The sequence below is a fragment of the Agelaius phoeniceus genome, chromosome 22, assembly GCF_051311805.1.
Source record: "Agelaius phoeniceus isolate bAgePho1 chromosome 22, bAgePho1.hap1, whole genome shotgun sequence".
NCBI lineage: Eukaryota > Metazoa > Chordata > Aves > Passeriformes > Icteridae > Agelaius > Agelaius phoeniceus.
The window spans coordinates 2394135-2407328 of record NC_135286.1 but is presented as its reverse complement, the minus strand read 5'-3'; the positions used below and the strand labels follow the sequence as shown (position 1 = coordinate 2407328).

The following is a 13194-nucleotide window of genomic DNA, read 5'->3' as shown; positions in this document are numbered from 1 at the left end:
CTGAACTGGCGACTGCACCTCTCTCTTGCTGGGCTGCTGGAGGTCCTGGCTGAATGCTAATTCACCCCTTTGGATTTAAAAATTTAGAGAAGACACCTCATCCCTGCTGTTGAGACATTTCCCTGGGTGCAAATGAATTTATTTTCAATTTTCCTGAGGCAGATTACACCGTGCTTATGCTGACAGAATTATTTGACAGCATCCCCTGATATTTCAGCGTCTGGTAGAGAGAGAGAGAGCCTAAAAAAAAAAAAAAATCCTGAGGATGTTTTGCAGTTTGTTTTCTCTTTAATCTGCTCTCTTTGTGGCTTTGAGAGCAGGGAATGGATTGTGCAGCTCCGTGGCCTTGATAACGTCACGGGAACGTCCGAATTATTTGATCCCAGCCCATTAAGTGGTGAGGGGAGACAGAGGGAAAATAACAGAGGGAGGCAGAGCAGTGATCCAAATAATTGTCTAAATGCCAACCCCAAGCCAAGCTCATCCTCTGTGCCAGGAATTAGGGAGATGGATGTTCCCAATAATGGGTTTTACCAAGGGTGGCGGTGGGGAAAAGGGATGAGCAAAGCATCCATACATAAAATATCCCAAAGTTTGGGCAGGTAGCACTTCAAAGGCAGCCTTGCCTTCCCGAATTTAATGGGCCTTGGCAGCTGCAGCCTGGGATGGATTGAACCCCTGGAGAGCTGGAGGGTTTTTCATGCATGCTCTTCCCCTCAGCTTCGTTTTAAGCCTGGTTTTAATTATTTCCGTGGCTCTTTTTGGGAACCAGCAGAAGTCAGGGATTTATTTGTAGGGTGGGAAGAGCTTCCCCTCCAGCAGGGCTGCAGATTCCTCTGGTTTGTCCCAAACCCCTCAGCATTTGGGAACGTTCTTGGGCCGTTCCACCTCTCCCAGTGCTCAGCCAGGTGTGAGCGATTTCCCAAGGACGCAGACAAAGCAAATGAACTCCCAGCTCTCCATTTGTCCCACAGATACTCCCTGGTGTGCACGGAAGGAGTTTGATGAATGCAGAGGGGCAAAAACGAGATGGAAAGGGCAGATTTTCTTGTGAGCAGGCCCCGAGGAGCCTGCAGCACCCTGGGGATGGATGTGTCACCCGTGGGTGACAGAGCTGAGCCAGGGACAGCAGCAGGGGAGGCTGGAGCAGTGCCCGGAGTGCCTGAGGTGGTTCCTTGCTCCAGGTTCTCTGGGGTTGTGCTGGGATGTGGCTGCAGCAAAAACAAAATGTTGAGGCAAAAGCTGGCAGGTTCCGTGCTGGTTTTATTCTGCACCAGCTCCAGTCACCCACTGGATTCTTGGGAGGGTTCCTGAGGAGAGAATTCACCTGGAAAATGCCAGATCCCACCTAAGAGGAATTTGCTTCCTGCTGTTCAATAAACCTGGAGGGGACTGGAAAATGGCAAATCCACGCAAAGTCCTGAAGAACAGGTGCTTTTCTTATCCCAGTAATAAAATATTCTGATTTAGTGTTGACCAAAAGATTCAGATTCAGTGGTGACCAAAATATTTGAATTTATTGGTGACCAAAAGATTGGGATTCAGTGGTGACCAAAAGATTGGGATTTGGTGGTGACCAAAGTATTTGGATTCAGTGGTGACCAAAAGATTCTGATTTAGTGGTGACCAAAAGATTCTGATTCAGTGGTGACCAAAAGATTCTGATTCAGTGATGACCAAAAGATTTGGATTCAGTGGTGACCAAAAGATTCTGATTCAGTGGTGACCAAAAGATTCTGAATCAGTGATGACCAAAGGCTTCCCTGCTGCTCCTGTGAGGGAGGGAATTAAAGAACAAATGGAAGGGAAGTAATGGAAGGTCCAGGGTGGTGTTTTCCCCTCCTGGTTTTTGATGCACATGAAATGCTGATGTTTATTAGGTGACAGAGGTTCTGTCAGTGGGCTCTGGCAGCCTGGAAATCACATTTTCCCTCCTGAGGCAGCCTCAGAGCAGGAACTGGGAACGTCCCAGCCAGGGGGCTGAGGGCAGGGACAGCTGTGGGGACTGATGCCACTTTCCCTTTGCAGTTTCCTGCTTTTTCAACTTCACCAGCCCGTCGGGGACCGTGCTGTCCCCCAACTACCCCGAGGAGTACGGGAGCAGCCTGCACTGCGTGTGGCTGATCATCGCCAACCCCGAGAGCAGGATCCACCTGGCCTTCAACGACTTCGACGTGGAGCCCCAGTTCGATTTCCTGGCTGTCAAGGACGGAGGCACGGCCGAGTCCCCTGTGCTGGGCACCTTCTCAGGGAGCCACATCCCCTCCTCGCTGACCAGCAGCGGCCACGTGGCCAGGCTGGAGTTCCAGACCGACCACTCCATGGAGAAGAGAGGGTTCAACATCACCTTCACCAGTGAGTGTGTGTTGGGTTTGCGTGGTGGGGAGGGATGGTGCATATAATATATGTTACATCTATATGTATATCTCTATATTTATCTCTAAAATATATCTCTAAAATAGATATCTAATATATATATAATATATATAAATATATATTTTAGATATATATATCTAAATATATCTCTAAAATAGATATCTATAAATAGAATAATAATATAATAGAAATCTATAAATATATATTTTAGATATATATATATATCTCTAAAAATAGATATCTAAAATATATATATTATATATAAACATATATTTTAGATATATATCTATATATATCTCTAAAATAGATATCTAATATATATATTATATATAAACATATATTTTAGATATATATATATCTCTAACATATATCTCTAAAATAGATACCTAAAATATATATATTATATGTAAATATATATTTTAGATATATATATATCTATATATATCTCTAAAATAGATATCTAAAATATATATATTATATATAAACATATATTTTAGATATATATCTATCTATATATATCTCTAACATATATCTCTAAAATAGATATCTAAAATATATATATTATATATAAATATATGTTTTAGATATATATATATCTCTATATATATCTCTAAAATATATCTCTAAAATAGATATCTAAAATATATATATTATATAAAAATATATATTTTAGGTATATATATCTATAGATATCCCTAAAATAGATACTTAAAATATATATATTATATATAAATATATATTTCAGATATATATATCTAAATATATCTCTAAAATAGATACCTAAAATATATATATTATATATAAGTATATATTTTAGATATATATATATATCTATATATATCTCTAAAATATATCTCTAAAATAGATATCTAATATATATATTATATATAAATATATATTTTAGAGATATATATCTATATATATCTAAAATATATCTCTAAAATAGATATCTAATATATATATTATATATAAATATCTATTTTAGATATATATATATATATAATACATAATCATAAAGTTAGCCATCTTGTCAGAAGGCCAACTTTATGATTCTATATTATATATTAATTATACTTTTATTACTCATAAACATCCTCATTCTGGGGACAGGGTGGTGGTGAGGGCTTGTGGGTACAAAAAGTTGCTGATTCTCCTGTTTCCTCTTTCCCTCCTGCTGCTGGCAGCGTTCCGGCACAACGAGTGCCCGGACCCCGGCGTGCCGGTGAACGGGAAGCGCTTTGGGGACAGCCTGCAGCTGGGCAGCTCCGTGTCCTTCCTGTGTGACGAGGGCTTCATCCGCACCCACGGCGCTGAGAGCGTCACCTGCGTCCTGCAGGAGGGCAGCGTGGTGTGGGACAACGCCGTGCTGCGCTGCGAAGGTCAGGCCCTGCCCCTGCCCGTGGGTTTGGGATGGTTTGGGGTGGGAAAGATCCCATCTCGGCTCTTCCTGTGGGTGTTGTGAGGAAAATCCATCCAAAACACCAGAGGTTTGTGTCCAAAAAGGAGACAGAGGAGTCTTGGAATTTTATTCCAGTCAAGGCAGAGGCCGTGGACCATTCCCCTGCGGTGTCTCAAAATTTGGAGGACACAGCCTCCTTTTTATCCCAATTTCCAGCTGCATTTCCCTTCTCTCTTTCACCATTGGCTGAGGTACTTGAGAGGTTCAGACTTCCCAGAACACCTGATCCCAAAGATTCCCCTCTAATGTACAACCCTGCCTTTGAATTTCTAATTCTTACAGAATTTAGGGTTTTTCCCCTAAATTTTTCTACACTGTGATGGTGAGCCGCAGCCCCTGCCTGCTGCCCGTGGGGTGGTTTGGGGTGGGAAAGATCCCATCTCAGCTCTTCCCGTGGGTGTTGTGAGGAAAATCCATCCAAAACACCAGAGGTTTATGGCCAAAATGGAGACAGAGTAGTCCTGGAACTTTATTCCAGTCAAGGCAGAGGCCATGGGGCATTCCCTGGGGTGTCTCAAAATTTGGAGGATGCAGCCTCCTTTTTATCCCAATTTCCCGCTGCATTTCCCTTCTCTCTGTCCCCATTGCTGAGGTACTTGAGAGGTTCAGACTTCCCAGAATACCTGATCCCAAAGATTCCCCTCTAATGTACAACCCTCCCTTTGAATTTTTAATTCTTACAGAATTTAGGGGTTTTTCCCCATTTCTGAGGTACTTCAGAGGTTCAGACTTCCCAGAACACCTGATCCCGAAGATTCCTCTCTAATGTACAACCCTCCCTTTGAATTTCTAATTCTTATGGAATTCAGGGGTTTTTCCCCATTTCTGAGGTACTTGAGAGGTTCAGACTCCCCAAAGATTCCCCTCTAATGTACAACCCTCCCTTTGAATTTTTAATTCTTACAGAATTTAGGGTTTTTTCCCCATTTCCTCCTCCTGCTCCTCCTCTTCTCCTCTCCAGGTGAACATTCCTTCAGGGAAAGAAATTTTTTGGGGGGGAATTTTGCAGCCTTTTGGGGTCCAGAATCTGGGTTCTGCCTGTCAGGGTCTCACTCTCACATTCCACAGTGTCCAGCCAACACCTTCCAGGATTTTCCACCCCTCTGGAAGGAGGAGTTTGCTGGGGAGGAAGTTTCAGTTCAAATATTCCTGAGCTCTGTTTATTTTCCTTTTTTTTTTTGGTGTGGAAGGAACGCTGGGGAGTATTTTTATTGTGTTTGTTTGATGATTTGATGATCAGTTCTTGTTACAACAGGTGTTTTTCTAATAACAATAACAATAAAAAAAAGATTCTGGTTTAGTGATGCCTCAAAGCTTCCCTGCTGCTCCTGTCAGGGAGTGAATGGAACAAAAAAAGGAATGGAAGATCCAGGGTGATGTTTTCCCATCCTGGTTTTTGATCCATGTAAAATACCTGATAGTTATGGGATGACAGAAGTTCTGTCAATGGGATCTGGCAGCTGAGAGACAAAAATTCTGCATTTCCATCTCCTGGCCACAACAGCCAACCCTGCCGTGGGGGGAGCTGGGCTGAATTAAAGGCTTTAATTCAGATTTCAAAGCTTTTTTAGGACTTTCAAGCCTCTGCTCTGGAAAAGAGAAGTGAAGAAGGAGCTCATTAGGACTGAAAATCTTCCTGTGCCCTGTGTTCTCAGGGAAGTGATGCTCTGCTCTGGTATTTGCAGCAATTTGAATAACAAGTGCTGAGCTCTTGAGAAGCAGCCCTGGAATATTGAGAAATAATTGGAGTAATTGGCCCTGCATTGCCTGAGCAGCAGGAATTGCACAGTCCTGGCCATTGTCTTTGGATTGAAGGAAGGAATCAATTGTTTTCAACAGCTTTTATAGAATAAAAAGATGGACTTTTTGTATTCTTACATAATTTTGCTCCTGTCAGAATGTAGGTTTAATTCAGGGCTCCTGTTACTTTCAAAGCACAAGCCTTGAAATTTCCATTTTTTAAGTATGGAAGGGAAACATTCATTAAATAATACAGTTCTAATCAACTTTTATATTTGATAACCTTCTGCCTTCTCCTCCTGATCACTCTGCTGATTTCTTTGACTCACCCTTCAGTCTGGACCTTTTAATTACCCTTTTTAAGCAAGGAGCAAAGCCCAGAGATCTAAAATCCTGCTCAGCACTAGAAAAAAAAAATAAAATTAATGGGAATGAAGGAGACAGAGAAAAGGGTGGAAAATCCTGACAGGAGACCATGCAGCTTTGGGGCAGAAAGGAAAAAATAATTGCTTTGGAGCCAGCTGAGATCAAATGACTTTCATCTGCCACCCTGCAGAGCAGCAGGGGAGCTTTGGGGCTGGGGCTGGCACATTTTGGGGTGGCACAGGGGGCACGGTGACATTGGGGCTGGAATTGGCACATTTTGGGGTGACACAGGGGGCACGGTGACATTGGGATTGGCACAGGGGCATGGTGACATTGGGGCTGGCACATTTTGGGGTGGCCACATTTTGGGGTGCCCAGGGGCACGGTGACATTGGGATTGGCACATTTTGGGGTGGCCCAGCTCACAGTGACATTGGGATTGGCACATTTTGGGGTGGCACAGGGGCACGGTGACATTGGGATTGGCACAGGGGCATGGTGACATTGGGGCTGGCACATTTCGGGGTGGCACATTTTGGGGTGGCCCAGGGGCACGGTGACATTGGGGCTGGAATTGGCACATTTTGGGGTGGCCCAGGGGCACGGTGACATTGGGGCTGCTGGCACATTTTGGGGTGGCACAGGGGCACGGTGACATTGGGGCTGGAATTGCCACATTTTGGGGTGGCCCAGGGGCATGGTGACATTGGGGCTGCTGACACATTTTGGGGTGGCACAAGGGCACGGTGACATTGGGATTGCCATATTTTGGGCTGCCACATTTTGGGGTGGCCCAGCTCACGGTGACATTGGGGCTGGCACATTTTGGGATGGCACCAGGGGCAAAGTGACACTGGGGCTGGCACATTTTGGGGTGGCACAGGGGGGCACGGTGACATTGGGGCTGCTGCCACATTTTGGTGTGGCACAGGGGCACGGTGACATTGGGATTGGCACATTTTGGGGTGGCCCAGGGGCACGGTGACATTGGGATTGCCACAGGGACACGGTGACATTGGGGCTGGCACATTTTGGGGTGGCCCAGGGGCACGGTGACGTTGGGATTGGCACATTTTGGGGTGGCCCAGGGGCACGGTGACATTGGGGCTGCTGGCACATTTTGGGGTGGCACAGGGGCACGGTGACATTGGGGCTGGAATTGCCACATTTTGGGGTGGCCCAGGGGCATGGTGACATTGGGGCTGGCACATTTTGGGGTGGCCCAGGGGCACGGTGACATTGGGGCTGCTGACACATTTTGGGGTGGCACAAGGGCACGGTGACATTGGGATTGCCACATTTTGGGCTGCCACATTTTGGGGTGGCCCAGCTCATGGTGACACTGGGGCTGCTGGCACATTTTGGGATGGCACCAGGGGCACAGTGACACTGGGGCTGGCACATTTTGGGGTGGCACAGGGGGGCATGGTGACAATGGGATTGGCACATTTTGGGGTGGCCCAGGGGCACACGGTGACATTGGGATTGGCACAGGGGCATGGTGACATTGGGATTAGCACATTTTGGGGTGGCCCAGCTCACGGTGACATTGGGATTGGCACAAGAGCACGGTGACATTGGGATTGCCACATTTTGGGGTGGCCCAGGGGCACGGTGACATTGGGGCTGCTGGCACATTTTGGGGTGGCACAGGGGCACAGTGACATTGGGATTGGCACATTTTGGGGTGGCCCAGCTCACGGTGACATTGGGGCTGCTGGCACATTTTGGGGTGGCCCAGGGGCACGGTGACATTGGGATTGCCACATTTTGGGCTGCCACGTTTTGGGGTGGCCCAGCTCACAGTGACATTGGGATTGGCACATTTTGGGGTGGCCCAGCTCACGGTGACATTGGGATTGGCACATTTTGGGGTGGCACAGGGGCACATGGTGACATTGGGGCTGCTGGCACATTTTGGGGTGGCCCAGGGGCACAGTGACATTGGGATTGGCACAGGGGCACGGTGACATTGGGATTGGCACATTTTGGGGTGGCACAGGGGCACGGTGACATTGGGATTGGCACAGGGGCACGGTCACATTGGGGCTGGCACATTTTGGGGTGGCCCAGGGGGCACAGTGACATTGGGATTGGCACATTTTGGGGTGGCACAGGAGCACGGTGACATTGGGATTGGCACAGGGGCACAGTGACATTGGGGCTGCTGCCACATTTTGGCGTGGCCCAGCTCACGGTGACATTGGGGCTGCTGGCACATTTTGGGGTGGCCCAGGGGCACACGGTGACATTGGGGCTGGCACAGGGGGCACGGTGACATTGGGATTGGCACAGGGGCACAGTGACATTGGGGCTGCTGCCACATTTTGGGGTGGCACAGGGGCACGGTGACATTGGGATTGGCCCAGCTCACGGTGACATTGGGGCTGGCACATTTTGGGGTGGCCCAGGGGCACACGGTGACACTGGGGCTGGCCCTGGGTGACTCCTTGGAGGACCAAACCTGGCACTTTGTGGGATTTTGGTGCCTCTGGGCTCCCACACCCAGCGTGTCCTTTGCCCAGAAAGCGCCTGCAGCTCCTGCTGGTGGCACTGGGGAGCACGGGGTGGAATTAATGCCCTGCTCTGGTGCTGTCCCTGGTGGCAGCAAAGCCACGACTCAATTAGCAGGGCTGGGAGGGATTTTTCTGGCACCTGGAATGCCAAGTGACCTTGCAGTTTCCTCTGCTTTTATACCCAATCATTATTTTACACCCCAGCCCCACCGAGCAGGGCCCAAGGTCAGCCCTGCTGGCTCCCAGGGGGGCAGTGTCTGCACTTGGAGCTGAAAAGGCAATTTCTGAGCAGTTAATGTCGGTTTTCCATCTGGCTCTGGTGATTTTTAACTCGTGGAGGGGACAGAAATGCAGGGAAAGGGGTTTCAAGAGTGGGGACACCTCGCGGTGCTGCAGCCCTGTGACATTTTTCACCCCAATTTTAAAGATGTGGCACTCAGGGATGTGGTTTAGGTGGGCTGGATGAGCCTGAAGGGCTTTTCCAGCTTGGATAATTGTGTGATTTGTGTCCTTTTTGTGTCCCCCAGCACCCTGTGGGGGCCACCTGACGTCACCCAGTGGAACCATCCTGTCCCCAGGCTGGCCTGGCTTCTACAAGGACTCCCTGAGCTGTGCCTGGGTCATCGAGGCCCAGCCTGGCTACCCCATCAAGATCACCTTTGACAGGTGCTCACCACCTTGGGCAGCCCCCAAATTCCCTGCTCTGCCCCCAAATTCCCTGGTTCTGCCCCCAAATTCCCCGCTCTGCCCCCAGATTCCCTGCTCTGTCCCCAAATTCCCTGCTCTGCCCCCAAATTTCCTGGTTCTGCCCCCAAATTCCCTGCTTTGCCCCCAAATTCCCTGCTCTGCCCCCATATTCCCCGCTCTGTCCCCAAATTCCCTGGTTCTGCCCCCAAATTCCCTGCTTTGCCCTCATGTTCCCTGCTTTGCCCTCATGTTCCCTGCTCTGCCCTCATATTCCCTGCTCTGCCCCCATATTCCCCGCTCTGTCCCCAGATTCCCTGGCTCTGCCCCCATATTCCCTGGTTCTGCCCCCATATTCCCTGCTCTGCCCCCAAATTCCCTGTGCTGCCCCCAAATTCCCTGCTCTGTCCCCAAATTCCCTGCTCTGCCCCCAGATTCCCTGCTGTGCCCCCAAATTCCCTGGTTCTGCCCCCAAATTCCCTGCTCTGCCCCCAAATTCCCTGCTCTGGGTGATTTTGGTGACTCCAAGGTGCAGCCAAGAGAGGGGGATGAGCTGCTCCACCTCATGTCGGGCTCTGAGCTTCTCCCCTCTCCCCTTTTTAATTTATGAGCTCCTGGCAGGGAATTAAAACTCGCCCAGCACTGTGGGGAGTGGTTGTGTTGTGTCTGAACCACTCCTGCTCATTTTCAGGGGCGTTTCAGACCCATTTTTGGGGGCTGAGCTGCCACATAATCCTTGGGTGGGGGGAGCAGCAGGGAACACCTTCAGTGTTGAGCTTTTTCTAAGCTACAAGAATGTAAAATTTGGTGGGTGATTGGTTGAGGATTTATCATCATGGTTTGTATTTTTGTTTGTTTTTTTTTTTTGGGGGGGGGTTAATTCTGGGGTTAATTCTGTGTTTGTTTGGGGGTGGTTGTGGAGTGATGATGACAGCTGGTTATTGGTTTTGATACTAGGAAATAGAGAGGAAGGTTAATTGAGAGTGTGTTGGTGACAAATGATTTGGATAATGTAGGGGTGTATGGTTTAATTATTTGACCAAAAAAAAAAAAAAAAGTCAAGATTAAAAAATGCTCATTCAGGCATGTAGATGGATACAAATCCAGAAAAATATCCTGAAAATCAGCTGCTGTTTGGATTCCTGGCAGTGCCAGCAGAGCCCCAGAGAGCAGAGAGGAGCTGCCACTGCCACCACTGCTGTGACATTCAGGTCCCCATGGCTCTTCCAGCTCTGTTTCATTTGCTGCCTCAGCACCTGGGCAACGTTTCAGGTGGGGCCCAGCAGGTGGAGAGGTGACAAAAACCCCAAATACGTGTGAGGTGCCCCCGGTGAGACACTCAGGCAGGAGAAAGGAGCCACCCCTGCCCCTGTGGTGGCTCCAGGAGGGAATGAGGAGAAGGGAGCAGTGCTGGGGTTTCATTTTCCCCCTGTCCCCCCCAGGTTCAAGACAGAGGTGAATTATGACACCCTGGAGGTGAGGGATGGCCGCTCCTACTCCTCGCCCCTGATTGGGGTCTACGATGGCACCCAGGTGCCCCAGTTCCTGATCAGCACCAGCAACCACCTCTACCTCCTGTTCACCACGGACAAGAGCCACTCTGACATCGGCTTCCAGATCAGATATGAAAGTAAGGGCCCCTTGTTCATGAATTCCCTGCAATTGATTCCCTGCAATTGATTCCCTGCAATTCCCAATCTCCAGCAGCACCGTGGCCTCCTCAGGGCACCCTGGGTTTTGTTTTCCCTGTGCCAGGCAGCTCACGGTGCTCAAGGAAGGTGCTGCCAGTGGAGGAGCAGTTTCTGCTTTTCCTGCATCCCACACTGGTTTGGCCTGCTCTCCCTTGGGGCAATTCCCTCTCTCCATCCCCTCATTTCAGGGATTTTCCTCTCTCACTTTTGGGATTTTCCTCTCTCCCTTTCCTCCTCTCATTTCAGGGATTTCCCTTTCTCCTTCCCCTCACTTTGAGGATTTCCCTCTCTCCCTTTCCTCCTCTCACTTTGAGGATTTCCTCTCTTTATCCTCTCACTTTTGGGATTTTCCTCTCTCCATTTCCTCCCCTCCCTTGCGGCAATTCCCTCTCTCCCTCCCCTCATTTCAGAGATTTCCCTCTCTCCCTTTCTTCCTCTCATTTCAGGGATTTCCCTCTCTCCCTTTCCTCCTCTCACTTTGAGGATTTCCCTCTCTCCATCCTCTCACTTTTGTGATTTCCCTCTCTCCCTTTCCTCCTCCCATTTCAGGGATTTCCCTCTCTCCATCCTCTCACTTTTGAGATTTTCCTCTCTCCATTTCCACCCCTCTTTTCAGCAATTTTCTCCTCTCCATTTCCTCCTTTCCCTTGGGGCAATTCCCTCCTCCATCCCTTCCTTTCAGGGATTTTCCTCCTCTCACTCTGAGGGTTTTCCTCTCTCCATCCCCTCATTTCAGGGATTTCCTCTCTCTCCATTTCCTCCCCTCCCTTGGGGCAATTCCCTCTCTCCATCCCCTCATTTCAGGGTTTTCCCTCTCTCCATCCTCTCACTTTTGAGATTTCCCTCTCTCCCTTTCCTCCTCTCATTTCAGGGATTTCCCTCTCTCCATCCTCTCACTTTTGAGATTTTCCTCTCTCCCTTTCCTCCTCTCACTCTGAGGGTTTTCCTCTCTCCATCCCCTCATTTCAGGGATTTCCCTCTCTCCATTTCCTCCTCTCACTCTGAGGGTTTTCCTCTCTCCCTTTCCTCCTCTCACTTTGAGCGTTTTCCTCTCTCCATCCCCTCATTTCAGGGATTTCCCTCTCTCCCTTTCCTCCTCTCACTTTGAGGGTTTTCCTCTCTCCATCCCCTCATTTCAGGGATTTCCCTCTCTCCCTTTCCTCCTCTCACTCTGAGGGTTTTCCTCTCTCCATCCCCTCATTTCAGGGATTTCCCTCTCTCCATTCCCTCCTCTCCTTTGGAGGAATTCCTTCTCTCCATCCCCTCCCTTTGACCATTTCCATCCCCTCCCTTGAGGAATTCCCTCTCTCCCTTCCACCCTCTGGCCTTGGCATTAACCACCACCATTTGGGCCGATCCCGTGGGCAGGCTGAGCTTCCCCTGAGCTCCTCAGTGCCCACCTGAGGGCCGTGCCCTGCTCTGTGTGCCCAGCTGTGAAGCTGCAGTCTGACCACTGCCTGGACCCTGGCATCCCAGTGAACGGGCAGCGCCACGGCAACGATTTCTACGTGGGAGCCCTGGTGACGTTCAGCTGTGACCCTGGCTACACCCTGAGTGACGCTGAGGCCCTGGAGTGTGAGCCCAACTTCCAGTGGAGCCGGCCCCTGCCCAGCTGTGAGGGTGAGGAAGGCTCTGCCTCAGGGCGTTCTTGGTGTTGGGAGGCAGAGCTGAGCTCACAGGGTGGGAGTATCCAGAGGTGGATCCCACAGTGCTTCCAGCTGCTGGAAACCTCCCCATGCACACCCACTGCCAAAGCAGCAGCTGGAGAGCTCCCAGTGGTGTTTAATTCGTGGGTTTTGTTGGATTTTGGTGGGTCTGTCCATGTGTTTTGTTGGATTTTCCTCTTTTCGTTGGATCCCACAGGGATGGTGATTCTACCTGCTGCAAACCCTTCCCATGCACACCCACTGCCAAAGCAGCAGCTGGAGAGCTCCCAGTGACATTAAGTCCATGGGTTTTGTTGGATTTTGGGGGTCTATCCATGTATTTTGTTGGATTTTGACCAGCAAAACCCCGTTTGGGTTGATTGGATTTGGGTCGATCGTTCTCTTTTGTTGGAATTTCCTCTTTTCGTTGGATCCCACAGGGATGGTGGTTCCACCTGCTGGAAACCCTCCCCATGCACACCCACTGCCAAAGCAGCAGCTGGAGAGCTCCAAGTGGTGTTTAATCCATGAGTTTTGTTGGATTTTGGTGGGTCTGTCCATGTGTCTTGTTGGATTTTGTCCAACAAAACCCAGTTTGGGTTGATTGGTGTTGGATCCCACAGGGATGGTGGTTCCACCTGCTGCAAACCTTTCCCATGCACACCCACTGCCAAAGCAGCAGCTGGAGAGCTCCCAGTGACATTAAATCCATGGGT

The 13194-nt window shown here is 49.2% G+C and overlaps 1 protein-coding gene across 3 annotated transcripts in view; it reads left to right on the top strand.

Annotated features, from left to right (window-relative positions):
* CSMD2 (CUB and Sushi multiple domains 2) overlaps positions 1 to 13194 on the top strand; it is a 276036-nt gene that overhangs the window by 171210 nt on the left and 91632 nt on the right. For all 3 annotated transcript variants that reach the window (XM_077189434.1, XM_077189435.1, XM_054648279.2), the window contains 5 exons: positions 2029 to 2355; positions 3561 to 3755; positions 8985 to 9123; positions 10584 to 10771; positions 12264 to 12452. In XM_077189434.1, the coding sequence (XP_077045549.1) occupies positions 2029 to 2355; positions 3561 to 3755; positions 8985 to 9123; positions 10584 to 10771; positions 12264 to 12452 (1038 nt within the window). The remainder of the gene's footprint in view (positions 1 to 2028; positions 2356 to 3560; positions 3756 to 8984; positions 9124 to 10583; positions 10772 to 12263; positions 12453 to 13194) is intronic.